Below are 17477 nucleotides of genomic sequence, written 5' to 3'. Positions count from 1 at the left end.
TTCAACTAATCACTGATCAGTTCTTCTCCGGAAAAAGAAAGAACAGGCAGCCCCTCTGTTTTCTTTGAGGTGGCAGGTGCCGGGGGCACCGACCTGCTGACCCCGGACAGCGGGAGCCGCCCCTGCGTGGTGCCGGGGGAGGCATGGTGGTGGCGGCAGTGACGGTGACGGTGGCGGTGGCAGGCAGCGGGCCAGCAGCGTGAGGGACGCAGGGAGGCTGCGGAGCCCCGGCACCCGAGGATGTCGGGCAGAGCGTCTCCCACCCTGGAGAAGAACGACAGCATCGGGCACGCAGGCAAGGAGATGGCTGGGGGGCAGCTCCCCAACAGCATCAGCGTCCAGGGTGTCTCCTACACCATCAGGTAGGACTGGGAGGGCGGGGTCCCTGCTCCAGCGCCGGGGGCTGCGGGAGCGGGGCTGGCGCTGTGGGCCGTGGGTTTGGCCGCAGCCCAGCCCGGTAGGAGTCATGGTGCCAGGCCCCCTCATGGTGCCAGGCCCCCTCATGGTGCCGGGCCCGCCGCCTCAGGGCTGAGCCTCCGGAGCCCCACCGCATCCCCTTCACGCGTCTCTGAAGGATGTACTTTAGTGATTTCCAAAAGTGCCCTTTCCCACTGCCTTTCTTGCCAGAGGGATAACACGAGGCCCTAAGGAAAGGGACGGGTGGATTAACGACTGGCAAACATCATCAGCAAATAAAGCCACAGTTCATGGCTGCCCTTTTGGTTGTAGTCCAAAAGCTTCTTAGCAATCATTCTGAAAAACGTGCTCAGACCTCGTTTTATCTTCCAGGTAATGCCAAGGTTGAAGCCTTAGGAGGGGAAAGGGCAAGGGGGAAAATACTTTAGTTTTTATTTTTCCATACTTTAAAATCCTTGCAGCTCGCATACCACATGCAAGTAGCTGTGAACCATTCAGTTGCTTTATGCAAAATTTTTACATATTCTCTAATTGTGTTGTTGGTGTTTGTTTTTCAAGAGAGCGTGTTGGCCCATGGTGGAACTCTTCTTTATATTGTAAAAAATGGACTCGGCAAATACTTAAGGATGTTTCATTTCACATAGAAAGTGGCCAGATTATGGGGATTTTAGGAAATTCTGGTAAGTTGTTCCAGTACTTTAAACAAAATAAGATCACAGTTAATACTGGTGACTTCCATAGCGACATGAACGTGACTGAGGTCTGTGTTTTAAATAAAGAAATTGTGGCTGATTTTAACTTCTGCTTTGTAAAAATGGTGCTTAGTTTTCAGAGTTCAGTCTTCTGTCATCTAACTAACAATTATAACTTCAATAACAGACAAGGTTACTTCAAAACTCAAGTGTTTCACTGCAAAGTGTGAATTTTTTTATTATTTAAATGCTAATTTACATTCTAGTTTCCCCATTTAGTTTCCCTTAATTAGCTGCATTTTCAGGCCCTATTATTTTAAAGTTATTGAGGAAAAAATCCAACTTTGTACTTTTTGGATGTGTCCATCCAAGTCAGGCTACCACTCTGGGAATGAATAAAATTCATCTCAGCACATGATTAATTTCTTTTGTTTGAAAGGATCTGGGAAAACAACACTTCTGGATGCAATATCAGGCAGACTGGGACATAAAGACAATTTCTTTGGTGAAGTGTATGTGAATGGACGTCAGCTGAAGAGGGAGCAGTTCAGAGATTGCTTCTCTTACGTGCCACAGGTTGATTTCTACATTTGTTTTTTGTCTACTGTGCTTCCTTTTGTGTAAAAAAAAGTTGCTAGTGTAATGGAGTAGTGTAATGTGAATGTGATTTTACTAGGAAATTTGGGACAAATCAGTTAATAAGCTGAATGATTAGGCTTGCATGAAGGGGGACAAAATTTCAATTACTACGGGACTAACTCCTTCTTCCTCTTCACGTTTTTTTCAGAATGACACTTTGTTAACCTTTCTCACTGTACAGGAGTCTTTGACCTACACAGCTTTACTAACTCTTAAGAAATGCTCCAACAGCTCCATCAAAAAGAAGGTTTGTATTTTACAGTCTTCCACCAGAAAATCATACAGGATGTCATGTAATGTTTCCACCAGCAGCACTTTCCATCCATGGCTGTGGTTTATGTTTATGAGGTTTTGTAATCCTGATTCTGTAAATGAGGAGAGATCCCCCTGCTGAGGGGTAGCACACAAGCTCTCTGGTGGTCTCACCTCTTCAGGGGGCTTGTGCTGGTGCTCCAGGAAATCCCCATTATACTGGGACAGAACTCCCACCCCAAGCTGAAGCAGTTCCTACTGCAGGAGATGCTGGTCCTGCTATTGAGGTCAGTTCCCCTTCCCCAGAGGGGAGCCTCAGTTCTCTGGGGTATCTAGGTCCATGTGTGCTGGCAAGTCTCATGGACAGCACAGTTGATTTTGGCACCACTCTGTCTCATGTAGGATATCTCTCACTAACCACAACAGGTCAAAAAAGCACTGGTCTAACTAAGCCTCCTACAAGCTACTTTCTTGTTGAAATTGGTGTGTTTCAGATTTACTTAAAGGACTCTTTTTGAATTCTATTTAAAGTAAAATTGATATTCCTGACCAGAGGGTCTTGCTTTCTGTCTTCTCTCTTCCCCAGTCTCCCACTCAGTACTTTATACTTTTCCAGAATTGATGTGCTTCCTGCTCCCTGATTTTGGAAGCCAGAGCAGCACATTATGCTCCATACCTTAACTTCTAGTCACCTCTGAACTCTTAATCTCTTAATGTCAAGTGAGGCTAAAATTTACTCATTTCAGAATGTATTAAATGTAATGTATTAAAAATAAGCAAATAGAAATTAGACCAGATACCATCTAACTAGAATGGATGCAAGCAGGATATTGGTAAAGCTGTAACTTAAAATTATGTCCTTTTTTTTCCTGTTTTTTTGCCACTGCACACAGGTATCTGAGTTTAGTGTTTTGAAATTGTAATTATTTTTTAGGTCGATGCAGTTATGACTGAGCTGAGTCTCAGCCACATTGCTGACAAAATAATTGGAAGCTGGAATGTCGTAGGAATTTCTGGGGGTGAGAGGCGTCGGGTATCAGTTGCAGCCCAGCTTTTACAAGATCCCAGTAAGTATCTCTGCATGGATTTTCAAAATAAAACAAGGCTGCGTCACTTTGGGCTCCTACCACGGGCCTCTGTAAACCGCTTTAAAATACAAAAGCATTTGCATTCTTTAATTCAGCAGAAGCCAGTCGGGTGATGACAGGAAAGAATAAGCAGTAACTGAGGTCAGCCATTCATCTGTTAGTTGATCTTGGAAAGCAGACAAATTAAAAATCTTAGGGACTGAACATAGGTTTAGACTTGGATTTATCCATTTTAAGTCTTTCTGGGTTCACTCTTCCCAAATGTTGGCTGTGGCCCATTAATTTATCATTTTTGAGTACATTAGAGCCATACACGTGCAAGCACTGAGCCTTGTAGTGGAGTAGCTGCCCTTGATCTGTGTTCGTGTGAGTGCCATGTATATTCCAGTGCCAAAAAAATTCCAGTGAAAGGAAATCAAAGCTGACTAACTATGGAAGGACTATCCATGGGAAAAATTTTGTCAGTTTTGACAGAGTTTCTTGAAGGTGCCAGAATCTCACGGAGTGGATGTACAGCATGTATTTATTGGATGCTGGAGTCCTTGTAACCATGTGGATGTGCTACAACTGCATATTAGGCAGGAAGGAGCTTAAATAGCACGAGGTACATGCCTGATACTGGTGACTCCTGGGGTGTGGCTGCTGCTCAGGAGCTCACTAAACTCTACAGTAAACACTACAGTAATTCTGTGTAGATAAACCTGGAGAGAAAACTCTCCTCCCCTCGTACCCTGATCAAGGCTGGACTACCCTCTTCTGTGCTATGTGTCATCTCTATAAAAATAATGGATTTGATGATAAGTTTTTTCCATTTCATGTGCAATAAAATAATGAAGAAAAGGCAGTAACATCTGCTTCAATCTATGGAATTGCATCTGCTGTGTTTTAACAATTCTTGGTTTGTTCATAACAAATTCTATGTGTATATATAAATTTAATTCAGAATATATAACTCTTTGCTAATTTTGTTGCTTATGTTTGCGGTTTTGTAAATGCTGAAATTTATCTTTACTCTTCTTGAAAGCAGATGTATCCATCGAAACTATTTTGGTAATTTTCAGATTTCATATGAATTTAGAAGAAGTATTATGCTCTGAAGTATTTTTTAATGTCCTTATTCCTAGTCATTGAAACAGAACCACTGAAACTAAATAAAACTGAAAGATCCCGTCATGGCAATATCTGTGCATACCCTGCTTTATGTGTGGAACTTCACCTGCAAAGTCATTTCTATGTTATTTGCCAAATTAGCTTTAAGGGCAGAAGCTACGCCATTTGCTCCTCATTTACCTGAATTTTAAAGCTATTCCTTGTCGTTTGACAGAGGTCATGCTCCTTGATGAACCAACCACAGGGCTGGACTGCCTGACTGCAAACCAGCTTGTCTTGCTTCTCTCAGAGCTTGCACACAGAGACAGGATTGTGATCCTTACAATCCATCAGCCTCGCTCAGAACTTTTCAAGGTAGATGATACCTACTCACTATCGGCTTTTCCACCTGACCTTTTAGTACTTAGGTTCTTTTCTGGATGGAAGTACAAGATCCACTATAGCTACCTCTTTTCCTCTCCTTTGCTTAATTAGAGGCTTCTCTTGAACTTTGCAGCTTTGGTCTTGTCCCAGTCACAGGGCACTTAGGGACACACATTGCCCTGTGAAAATAGTATGGAGTCTGACTGTGTGCCTAACACTTGTGTTATGCAACTGCCCAAACCAAAACCACTGGGAGATGTCATGACAAGGCATGTGGGTACACCTTGGTTGTGTGGTGGGACAGTCCTGCCTTGCAGGGTTTGTGCTGGGGAGAGCATTTCTCTCTTCCCATTACTGTTTCTCACTTTGCTGTTATCCACCACCTGCCACACAAATGCAAAACTCCTCTTCCCTGGCTGACCGAATGGAGTGCAAATGGTTGTGGAGCCAGAGGGGAGCAACAGTGTTTCACTGGACTGAAAGCAGCCCTGGTGTCTTGAGAACATGGGTGGATCATAGCTGGTGGGAACCATGTCCTGGCAAATGTTCACTTGAGAGCAGTGCTGTTAGAGTCCTTAAGCACTTCAGGAAAATCTTGCCAACAATTTGGGGGGTTTTACAGACTGGGGCTATCAAGCACCAAAGGGGGTCAGTCTGGAAGTGAAGGTGCATTAGAAGTGAAGTCAGAAAGCCACATCTCTTTTTGTGGATTACCTCTGTATGCTGTTGTCATTGACAGTTTGGAGAACCACTAGAGCTTAAAGATGTGTCATTTTGCATAACCACCAATGATAGGAGTGAAAGAAAGGACAAATGTCTTTTGGGAGAAATACAGTAAGGAAGTTTGAATGTGTCAAAACTATTTTTCTCATCAAAGCCTTTCTATTACCAAGACAGTAGCTGTACTCAAGAATGAATGCACTCCTGTTCGGATCACTGTGGTGACTGGTGACAGGACCTGAGGGAATGGCCTGAAGTGTGACAGGGGAGGTTTACGTTGGATCTTAGAAAAAGATTCTTCACACAGAGGGTGGTTGGGAACAGGCTCCTCAGGGAAGTGGCCACAACATCAAGTCTGACAGAGTTCAAGAAGCTTTTGGACAATGCTCTCAGGCACATGGTGTGATTCTTGGGGTGTCTTATGCAGGGCCAGGAGTTGGACTTCAGATGATCCTGATGGATTCCTTCCAAGTCAGTATATTCTGTGATTCTTAGTACATACAGCTAACATATTAATTTTCTCCCAACAGTTATTTGATAAAATAGCCATCATGAGCTTTGGAGAAATGGTTTTCTGTGGGAACCCTATGGAAATGATCTCATTTTTTAGTGACTGTGGCTATTCTTGTCCTGAACAATCAAACCCTTTTGACTTCTATGGTAAGTTTGTCTAAGTTGTTTTGGTAAAACAATTTGGTTTTTTCCCAAGTTAAAGTTTTTCCAGAGATAGAAATGTATTTGAATTCTGCTCCAACTTTTTAATTGTTTTCAGCTCAGAGAGGGGGCTGGTCCCATGTCATTCCTAATGACTCCATAAAATAGCCATATTTGCAGTAAAGGAGTAAACTACAACTAAAAAAAGAATCTCAGCTTCATGAAACCTGTGGATTCCTGATGGCATTTCACTATGGGCATGCACTGGATGTTGGAAAATTATTTTGATTCCAAAATTGTGGAAAATCCCATACTCCTCCAGACTCTGTGATGCCAAACAACTTAAAAGTGTTGTGTGGAGTGAAGGATGTAGAATAAATATGGGATGACTTCGGGCATCAATTTCCAGCAATTCTAAGTCTGAGGTTTCTGAAAGTTTTGGGGAGTTGCTAATACCAGGGTGAACAACTGGAACAAAATGTGTGCTTCAGGAGATGATGATAGCAAGGTAATTATAACTGTTGGCATAAGCTGGAGAGTATTGTTTTACCAATTCAGGATGAAAAAAGAAGGGTCAGCAGGAGATTTTGGAAATGAGACTTGGTTTTGCTGCAGGACATCCATGTCTCTCATCCATGCAGGCACAGGTTTGAAGAGAATGTGGATGTGTTTGTACATGTACAGATATGCAGCCATGTACATAACTCTATTTAAATCCAATGTGTTAGGTTAATTTCTGGCAGTACTGGCTGAGCACTAACCAGAGAATTTGGCCAATTCAAAAAGCTGCATTCAGAGCAGGCAGTGTTTTCTATTGTCTACATGGCATTCTAAATTCAGGGAGAAGAGAGGATGGTTGTTGACATGAAGCTGGAATGGGATAAAGCTGAAAATACTGGTATGACAGTGAGGATAATTTTGCCTTCATGAATTTGAATAGTCTTGAAAAGCATAGATGATTTGAGATTTAGACCCACTTTTAAAAAAGCTTGGTAAAGAGAGTACTGCATTCTTCAAATGTCAACCTTTGAATGTGACAAGAAAGGAAAAAAATACAGATTAGAGCAAAGAATCATCAGAATATTTAGTCTTTTGAAAATTGGTAGTTTATATTTTTTTTTGTGTGATTTGATGTGAATGAAGGGACAGATTCTGATATCATTTACACCAGCAACAGAGGAAAATATATCCTATGTATTGAGTGTGGATTATATTGCGGAACTGTCACATGTTTGTAAAAAGTACTAATGCATGGTAGGCATTAGCTAGTTGGTCTAGTTAGCAGTCAGTGTTACAATTCTTTTCAAGCTCACCCACTTGCCATTTATTTCCTGTGTGACTTCCAGCAAGTCTCACTGGCCAAGTTTTAAAAAGTGTTTCTGCCTTTCGGATGTTCACGTTTGTAAAAGCAAAGGCTTCATTTTGGATGTGTGTACCATTAAAGACAATTCTGCAGAATTCCAGCTTTTAGAACACCAGGGAACTATTCATAAACCTAATTCAGATTTTAAGGAAACTTAAGAATCTTGGACAAGACCTTCTTTTGTTGAATTTGCATTTTGAAGTTGAACAGGGCATTGCAAAACTGAAATCTAAGGATGAGAGAAACCTTAGAAATAAATAACTGATGAAGACATCTTACCAGATGTAGAAGAGTAATATAAAATTGGGTAAGAACAAATATGGCAGAGAACAACAATCCAGTTTTCAAAACCTTGGCTAATTCATTGCTGTTAGGGAAAAGGGAAATTTCTAAGGCGTTTTAGACTATTATTGAATCTGTTTGACTTGTAAAAATGGAGCACACAAATTTCCCATCTGCCAGCAAAAGAATTGCTTGTGCCAGGAGTATGTTTAGGTGGGCTTATTAGAAAGGAACATTAACTCTGTGAAATAGTTACCTTTCCTGAGTTCCATGGCAGTCTGTTTTACTTCCTTCAGCTTGGGCTGAGCCTGCTAGGGGAATTTGGCCAGCTGAACATTCCCTGACTTCACATTAAAAGTATGTCTGCAAAGGAGGTAGGTGAAACCCAGTGCAACAATGCATTAGCAGCTCAAGGAGAGAAGAGCATTGTCTCTACAGTGTGAGTTCACACTAAGCAAAAAATAAAGCTCCATAGTTATGGAGGAGTGGGCAGAGGACAAGGGGGAGCCATGGAGCCACGTCTGAGCATTTGCCTGAAAACCTGAGAAGTATATGACCAGATAAGTCGTCTCTTCATCTTCATAAATGTTCACTCTCTGGTGCTTTGTCTTGCTCTCTGCAGCTCTGTACTGTGCAAGGAGAGTGCTAAAGGTCTGACCAGCACAGTGCTTGAGCCTTGCATTTCCAGATTAAGGACCTGAACTGCAGGGTCCTACAGAGGTCACAAAACACAGATTTCTTGTGGCTGCAGTTAATTAATTCCTGCTGCATCTAACAGAAGGGACAAAGAGGCCTTGAATACTTTCAATTGACCTTTTCATCTTTGCATATTTTAGAATGGAGACAAGAAGTTAGTTGCACAGGGAAAAAGGTATGAAGGGAAAGTGAAGTGTATATAGAGTAAAAGCTTTGTCATTTCACAGTGGATCTGACATCTGTGGACACCCGAAGCAAGGAACACGAACTCGAAACCTACAGTAGAGTTCAGGAATTTGTATCAGCCTATAGAAACTCAGAGATCTTTAGCAAAGTACTGGCAGCCATTGAAAACACAAAGTATATGAAGGAGCTGCCACCAATACCATTCAAAAACAAAGACTCACCCAGTGGCTTTGACCAAATACTGATTCTTTTACGGTAAGACTTCCCCCGCCCTTCTTTTTAAAGCAATTATTTTTTCCTTCTCCGCTAATCTTTCAGGTTTCCTCTCCATGTATTGATGCACTTCCTTGGTTACTTGATCTCCCACTGTACTTGTCCCTTGTCTTTTTTAATATATTAGCTCTTTGTGGGCATTATGTGTCTAAGATTTGTTCAAAACTTAATACCCTACCAACACGTGTTCTGTTGTAGCTAACAAGCCTTTTGTCGTTGTTTTGTTTCATTATCAGGAGAACAACAAGAAATCTCTCCAGAGATAAGATAGGCATCATCATGCGTCTCCTGCAGAACCTGCTGTTTGGCTTGTTTGTAGCTGTTTTCCTTCTTAGGCTAAGGAATGACCTGGCCCAGGGAGCTGTGCAGGACCGTGTGGGGCTTATCTACCAGTGTGTGAGTGCCCCCCCCTACACAGGGATGCTCAATGCTGTGACCCTGTGTGAGTGTCTGTCTGTCCTACATGCAGCAGCAGGTGCTGCTGCCACTCTGTCTTAAATAAGAAAAAGTCTTTCTTGAAGATAGTAATTTATAAGATCTTCACTGGTCTAGGTAATGTCAGAGTTGATACAGAAGCGCAACATTCAATGGAATTTAAGGGAATATGCCCCAATCCCTGCCTTTCTTTTTTACAGCTGGCCTGTCTATGAAGGCTTTTTTCTAAACTGTGCAAAAGATCTCCCTGCGTGTAGCATTTTATAGGCAAGACAAAGTCTAGGTCTAGGTAATCTCTAAGTGAGCTCAAAACCAGACACGTGGAAAAGATGGAAATACAAACCAGCTTTGACAGCAATTAAGCATAATTGGATTTATGAGTATTACAGGATAATTACATTTTTTAAAGGATTTTTCCTCTTATAGGTGCCATACTGAAAGCAATAGTAGTGTTTCTATTTGCAGCCTTAAAAACTATTCATGCAGAGAGCATACACTGCTGTCATCAGCTTGAAATCAGAGCACCTCAGTAAATTGACCAGTGACAGCGGTTTTCTCATGTCCTTAATTTGTATATGCAAAAAGGGAAGGCTGTCCTGCATACTGATAAGTTAGGCCTCTTTCCTTAAGTCTACCAATGTTTGCAATCTGCAGGGAGCATGTTTTGCATTTACAGTAGGGGGAAAAGGGATCAGAGTGGTTTATGCAGAATGTTTGTGATATATTCTCAAAGTTGTCCTTGTGCTTCAGATAATTTGTGCTAACAACAAGTCTTGCTCTTTCAGTTTAATGATAATTTACTTCATTTTTTACATATTTTATTCAGTCCCACCTCTACGTGCTATCAGTGACCAAGAAAGTAAAGATGGCCTGTATAAGAAATGGCAAATGCTTGTGGCTTATATAGTCCATTTCCTGCCCTTCAGTATCATCAGTGTGGCCATTTTCAGCACCTTCATGTACTGGTAAGCTTTTGGACCATCTGTTGGGTTGTCATTTTGTTTTTGTTACCAGTGTCAGTTAACATGTCACCAAAAGGCCTCCTGGCATGGCTTCCTGCTGTTGTCTCTCAAAATGATCACACAGAAAGCATAAGGAAAGATGACACAAATTTAGCCCTTCTCTTTCAGGCAGAGCTGAGAACATTTCCCCAGTAAGTAAATTACCAGTTCTTTAGGTAACTTGGAAAGTTTTAATGGACCTGGAGGAGTTATCATACTTTTGTCATATTGAAAGCAGGAAGTGTCATTTTACATTGTATTTAGAAAGACAGGAAATAAGAACAAAAAAACAAACAAACAAAAAAACCCCAAAAAACAAAAAACAAAAAACAACAAAAAAAAAAAAAAAAAAAGAAAAACCACCAAACAATCAAAAAAACCCAAAAACCCCAAATTAAACAAAAAAACCCCAAACTGAGGATGTCAGCTGTAGGTACATGACAGTAACAAAACTTTTTATTTCCTGGGACGTTGGGGTTTAGCTACAGGATATGCAAGTGATGAAATCCGGATCCCTTTCTTATACCCTCCAGAGAAAAGCACAAATTTCTGTCCTTCAATCTTTCCTTTTCTAATGTTGAGAGATGTCTAGTGCACCAAAGTTAATTTTAGTTTTCCTGGGACAGTTGCAATTATTTGGCAGTCTGTAGTAAAATATGTACAAGTGATGAGCAGGTTTGGTTTGTGTTGTGGATGGATGTTCTCTGATGAGCTGTTCCAAAGTGATAAGTGGATACACCCTCATAAAAGAGCTAAAGTGCAGAAGCCATTCTGCTGTAGCTGTGCATGTTAGTGCTCTTACTTTCCAGTAAGATGGATGGAAAATGGATATAGTAGAACTACAGAAAATTGCTTGGACTTTTGAAGCAGAATTTCTGCACAGGGAATTTTGTAGCAATTTTCCCCCATCTGGAAAAACTCAGAAAAAAAGGATGACTATTCCCTTCTTCCTTCTGGTCTATAGTGGACAATGAGGGGCCATGCTCAGCATTTACTTAATTCTTTCCATTTGAAATCTCAATGAAAAGATAACATCCCTGAGAGGAAGATTTCTGCTCTTCCAGGTGTGAGGACTTGCATGCATGGGCAGGTTGTTTTGTAGTTTGGTGTGGGTATGAAAAGTAGCCACCTTTATCCCCTTATCTACCTGGGCTTTTATTTCTGCAAGATGTCAGTGCTACCTGCTGAGGCAGGGCTCCCTGAGAAGTCTTTTTTTTACAGAGAGACAGACAGAAATTACTCTTCCTTCCACTAAATGCTGTGCTGACCTTCTGTTTGTGACTGCTGCCAAGAAAACAGCCATTTGGCAAGCAGCTGTCCAGGCTCCATGACTCTCTCAACTCCGTAACAAACAGGGAATCCACATGGGCAGAGACTTTGCCCCTGTGTTTTGGTTGGCTCAAACACAACCAACAATAAATAGTGAGGCTCCAGTTAATGGATAATATTTACAGGTATTATCTTTCCAATATTGCAGTTGTTTGGAAGCCATCAGGGATTTGTCAAAGTGATTTCACAATGCTCTTAGACCTCTCAGGGCAAGCAGTTTCTGGATGAAATTTTGGCAGTTGTTATGCAGGATTGAACTTTCCCAAATGGACGAACTTTTTGAGAGGCTTTGACAGCCTCTGGCATGTGTTCTTACAAGCTGTTTCTTGTAGAGTTTGTGTTTGTGGAGGCAGCCAGTTGGGTCAGGCAGACCCAAATTCTGACCTGATCAGACAAAAGGCAGGTTTGGCCAAGTTCAAAGAGAGCCTCTTTTGCAATCAAGTGAATGTCCTGTCTATGCAGATTTTCCTAGCTGAAGATACCTCTGGGAAATCTAACAGTTCACATCATGTTGTTATTCTGTTGCTGTAATATACTCTCTTTGGGCTGCTTTTTTTTTCTTTTTTTAGGCTTTCTTCTGTTCTATTCATATTAACTAGTTAACTAGCCTGTGTCTGCATATCCCTGTGTAAAGTATTAGAGTGGCTCAGAGGTGATAGTTTTCTGGTAGGACTTTGGAAAGCTGTTTCTTCTGCACCAGTCTGTACTTAAAAGTTGTTAAACACCTGCTACCTCACTGAGTGTTTAATACTGGAAGGGTCAATGTTCATTTATCTATTTATAAAATATTCTGGTGTTACAAGAAACACTACAGGAAAGCCTATGAGAAAATTGATACTTCTGTTTTAAGACCATATTTGAACATAGTGAATAAAAAAAAAATAGGGTCTTGCACTGAGCAACAAAAAAAGAAAATTAAATGTCAGATTGCTGCTTGTGAGCTAAGCAAAGCATGCAATGTGCACCTAGTGTGAGGCAATTTTAGTACGAGGTATTTTGGAAAAAGAGTAATGTGTCACAGTGTAATAAAGGGTTTTGTCATCTGTCACATACACTATAAGGCTGAATTAAGTTTGTCAAGCAATTGCAAGCTTTTCTTAACTTTTTAATCTTGAGTGTAGATTGAGAGGACTCTTTCCCTTGGGTTAACTAGGAGAAGACTGAGAACAGCATGTTGCATTAAAGAACTCAGGAGTATGGGGGAAATTGCATTGGTGTGAATTACATGGGTGGTGAATTCAATTAGTTTTCCATTTAATTGAATATATCCATGCTTATGTTTGCTTGCACATTATCAGAAGTGCAGGTTAATTACCTGCATAAAGATGTGACTTATAGGAATGATTCCCACTGCAAAGACTTTACAAGAAGCAGCAGGTTAGTTTAAGGAAGAGAAAAGCCATGGTGATTGTCTCGAAAAAACCTGGGTTTCTACAAGAATTACACCTTTGCATAACCCTCTTCAATCTAGATGGAGAAAAACTCATGTATCTGCACTTACATAGTGATAGTAACTGGATGTCCTTTGTGTTAAGATTCCAAATAATATACTAAGGATTAAGGCATAAACTCTTCACCTAAGAGGTATAACTGCAAAAAACACAAATAGAAACAAAAGTAAAAGCTACTTTTCAAGTTTACTACCCAAACATTGTTTTTTAACTGTTCTTTTGCTCATCTTTGTACAGGACTGTAGGATTGTATCCTGATGCTTCCAGATTTGGAATTTTCTTTGCTGTTGTCCTAGCATCTCACATGATTGGTGAACTAATAACTCTTCTTATACTTGGCATGGTTCAAGACCCAAATATAGTCCAGAGTGGCATTGTGCTACTTAATTCAGCTGGTGTGATAGTGGGAACAGGACTAGTAAGGTAGGAAAAAAATCTTACTTTGTTACAGTGTTGCTGTTAACACTGATGTGGAAGAGTTTCTAAAATAATTGGTTTTGCAGAAATCCAGTAATGCACAGGTAGCAAGAATAATGCAGTAATGCACAGGAAAAGCAAGAGCAGCTGTGCTCCTTCAGAAGCAGAACTACCTAATCTTGTTGGGCCTTGTACTAAACATAAAACCAGACACTCAGTATCTTTAGATATCAACAAAGATATTGAAGATTTCCCCCAGTTTTTGCAAATACATTTTAGATAAAACTGAAAAATTAATCTCTATCAGCTCATCTGAATTCTTTTATTGATGCTGACATGATAATGTGAAATGCTGTCCTTGTTAAAGGAGCCTACCAAAAATCCCTGTTCCTACATCTTTTAGTGGCTGCTGGAACTTATGACATTAAACACTGGTAATGCTGGTTTAAAAAAGCAGCTGCTCTCAACTATCTTACTAGTATTATTATCCAGTTCAGCCAGTAAATTTTTCAGTCCCCTTTTCTACCTGTTCAGACTGAAATCTATAAAAATTATTGAGTAGCGTAATATGCAGGAAAATCGTGATCTGCTTGCTCTGTTACTGTGCAAATAGATGGGTTTGTGTTTTCATTGTGTGAAGTTTGAACAGTTTTCCCCTTGTATTTGTCAATACTGAAATTACTGGGGTTTTTGAGGGACATACCAGAATAAATGTGTAATTGTTAAAAGCAGTTTTCCTAAGATATTGAGCAAGTAGGATATGTTTACCTGAGACCCTCCCAATGAAAATGAAGTAAGCCTAACAACACATGGTGTTGTCCTCAAGAAAACCATCTGAATCTTCACAAAGTTGATGATGCTTTGTCTCTTTACAGTAGATCTCAGCTCATACTTACAATATAAAGCTAGGTTAATGTCTAATTATTTAGTCCCTGCATAATTTCAGGAAGATGTGTACTTATAGTGAAAGACATTTATTCCTGTTACCGTAGTCTAATGCCTTAATGATAACTTAAAAGCATTAGAGTGGTTTCTAACCTTAATTTACAGCACAGACTTTGCTCATTAATATTATAAATCTTTTTGATTGATCTTCATAAGCAATGAAGGACATTAAAAATAGCATTGAGACTTAGGCTGCTGGGTTTTTTCCCTGTTTTGTTTTTTGTTGTTGTTGAATTATAAGTCTTGAAGTATGTTAGATGCTGAAATTGCCGTCTTATTGAATGTTTCTTCTCCTTATTTTGCTTCATTTTTGCTTTGTTATTACTGGGGCAATGAATTCCTATTCAGTATTACTTGGTTTTGAAGATGGAGGGAGGGATGATGGTTTCTTACTTGGAAAGCAAGTCATTTTTGCAAGTAAGGTTTATATTGGGTCTTGTCATTTTCAGTTTATCACTGCCATGTGAACAGCAAACAACCACAGAATTCTTTGTGACTGTTCATAACCAAGTCAGGGCTGAATGTTGTGACACTGTACCAAAATCAGGGACAGCCTTCATGGTTGTCTCATCATTTAGCCCTAAAATTGGACTTTATGTTTGAAAACCCTGCAGGTAGAGACAAGAACTGTTTGTGTCACAGGTTACAAACAATGAGAGCTTGTTTTAATTTGGGGTCACTTAGTATGTAGCAAAAGCCAGCTTAACCTCTCTGTTTCTTTAAGGACCATTGAAGAAATGCCAAAACCTTTGAAACTACTTAGTTTTCTTACATTTCAAAGATACAGCAGTGAAGTCCTTGTAGTCAATGAATTTTATGGCTTAAACTTCACATGTGGTAAGTGTTCAAAAAAAAGTTCATTATAAATAATTTTAATGAGATGTTGATGCTTATTTTCCTTCTTTGTACATGTGTCCTGATAAAATAAAGGTAACTTTTGAGTTTCTAAAAAGAACTTACTAATTAGTGAAGAGTATAATGCCACATCAGCAAGCTAGAGCAGAATTTGGTTCTTTTGTTCCAGCCATTTCTCATTCTTCCAGTTCTTCCATCTTCCTCGTTTTCACCTCTTATCACCTCTTTGGAGGAATTTTGGAAGCTAAGTTTTACAGGCTGGAATTAACTTTTTTTTGTGCAATGTTACACAAATAGAACATCAAGAAAATGGCACAATCTAAGATCAAATATCAGTGGAGGGAGTATTGAGAGGTAACAAACAGCTGACCAGGTGTCTCCTCTAATACTAGAGAGGCTTCAGTTCAAATGTGTTTCCATGGTATTTACTGAGCAGCTTGGGTCTGTCAGGCTGTGCTTTGCTGGTTTTGAGCAAGACAACCTGCAAAACAAGAGAATCAGTCACGGTTGGCAGGGTTAGGAGCTAATACAGATTAGTGGGGTAAAACTTACAGCTTGGAACCTACCCTAAGATATTTGGGGTGTTGTAGCCAGGTGTCTGTGCTCCTCTCCAAGGCTACATATTTTTATCCATTAATCTCTCCTGCACCTCTTTATTACAAGATCAACAACTGTTAGAAAATGAATCCATGACTATTAGTACCATTTTTAATGTGCCCTTCAGTCAGTCACCATTTCTTGCATTTTGGAACCCTCAACACATATGAACACAGTAACTCCACCACATGGGGCCACTTGCTTCTTGATGCCACTCCAGATAACGTCTGAAAAGCCATAAATCTTTGTTTGGCTTGAACAAAAGAGAGAGCTCCTAGTGACCATTTGTTCTTCCCTTCAAAAAGTATGTCATGGATTAACCACAGAAACACAGGGCTTGTCTGGTTTTATTCCATGGTGATGAGAAATACGGCTGTGGGTATGGTTCTTCATGGAAGTGATGTCAGAAAGAGGTGTATTTAAGGCATGAGTTAAAGATTGGAGTCTGAGTTTTAATTTTACTGATTTACCTACTAAAGAAATTGTTTCTTTTGACAGGTGGAGCCAACAGTTCCACTGCAAATAATGCTGCATGTGTTCTCTCTCAAGGCATCCGGTTCATTGAAGAAAACTATCCCGGGGCATTGTCCCGGTTCACAGCTGATTTCCTCATACTCTATGCTTTCATACCAGTACTTGCCATTATTGCAATTCTGTGCTTCAAATTAAGAGAGAATTACTGACTGACCATGACAAAGTAGCAATTCCAACAGTCTCTCATACTATACTTCTAGCTATATTATGGTTGAAGGCTTAAATTGTTGGATTTTAGATAGAATTTAAATGATTACACATATAAAACCACATTCATCTTCTCATGTTTGTTTTCACCTTGAAAACCAATGTTCTCTTAAGAGTCTGAATGACTCCTGATATTGGTATCCCCCACCCCTTTCTTCTGGTTGATTTCCAGATCAGCCATAATCAACAGTATTTCATGTTTTAAAGGGCTTTCTGATTTAATGTAGTCAGCTATTGCTGACAATTTTTAACAATGTAGCAATGGTGCTCTAATTTTTCCCCACTGTTTTGTTTTTTAACCACTACTAGTAAGTAGAGGGGTCCAGCTGCTCCCATATCTCATTTTTAGGATTCTATTTTCAGTCTTATGCCTTCTTTTGATACAGTTTGAGGATCTGTAGAAAGGAAAGAAACCAAATATGTGTAAAGACAGAATCAAGAACTCACTCCACTTTAATCTTATACACACTATGCAACTGATGAGTACAGGATCTTGAAGCAGTATCAAAGTTACCCAAGTTGGTTTTGCCTTGTAAATGATACTAAATCAGTGAAGCCAGGTTATTTATATCAATTCTTTCTTTTCACTGTCAAGTTCTAATCTTGTTTTGGAAGCAGTTTATGAATTACAAGGAAAAAATATGTTTGTTTAATAATGTTTTGGTTTTATTTAATAAAAATGTCAATTTAACTAGGGAAAAAGTATAAAAGTTGTTTGTCAGAAGCAATGCCATTTTCATCTTTGGAACTTTTTCTCATGGGCCTTTCAAAATTGAAAACATAACAGACACAGAATTCCTAATTTTTATCTTATGTTCTGTGAAGAAATTAGTTTTTGCAGAGAGATAGATTTCTCCAAGGAGGTAATTATATTTGTATCTTAAAATTCTGTAATTATATAGCTAGTTTTATATTGTAGTTTTGAGATGAGGCAGTTCATAACAAGGAATTTTAAATCCAATCCTCAAGGT

At 39.8% G+C, this 17477-nt stretch overlaps 1 protein-coding gene across 1 annotated transcript; it reads left to right on the top strand.

Annotated features, from left to right (window-relative positions):
* The first annotated feature begins 240 nt into the window (after window positions 1–240).
* ABCG5 (ATP binding cassette subfamily G member 5) lies at window positions 241–16575 on the top strand. The gene is made up of 13 exons (XM_030945893.1): window positions 241–362; window positions 976–1097; window positions 1549–1685; window positions 1897–1995; window positions 2935–3067; window positions 4413–4552; window positions 5812–5941; window positions 8504–8717; window positions 8972–9177; window positions 9997–10135; window positions 13189–13374; window positions 15038–15156; window positions 16270–16575. The coding sequence occupies exons 1-13, from the start codon at window positions 241–243 to the stop codon at window positions 16446–16448; spliced, it is 1926 nt and encodes a 641-aa protein (XP_030801753.1). The 3' UTR covers window positions 16449–16575.
* The last annotated feature ends 902 nt before the right edge of the window (window positions 16576–17477 follow it).

This window comes from Camarhynchus parvulus, chromosome 3 (assembly GCF_901933205.1).
Source record: "Camarhynchus parvulus chromosome 3, STF_HiC, whole genome shotgun sequence".
In the NCBI taxonomy this organism is placed as follows: Eukaryota; Metazoa; Chordata; class Aves; order Passeriformes; family Thraupidae; genus Camarhynchus; species Camarhynchus parvulus.
Note: the sequence above shows the minus strand (reverse complement) of the source record. Positions and strands in the feature narration are given on the sequence as shown.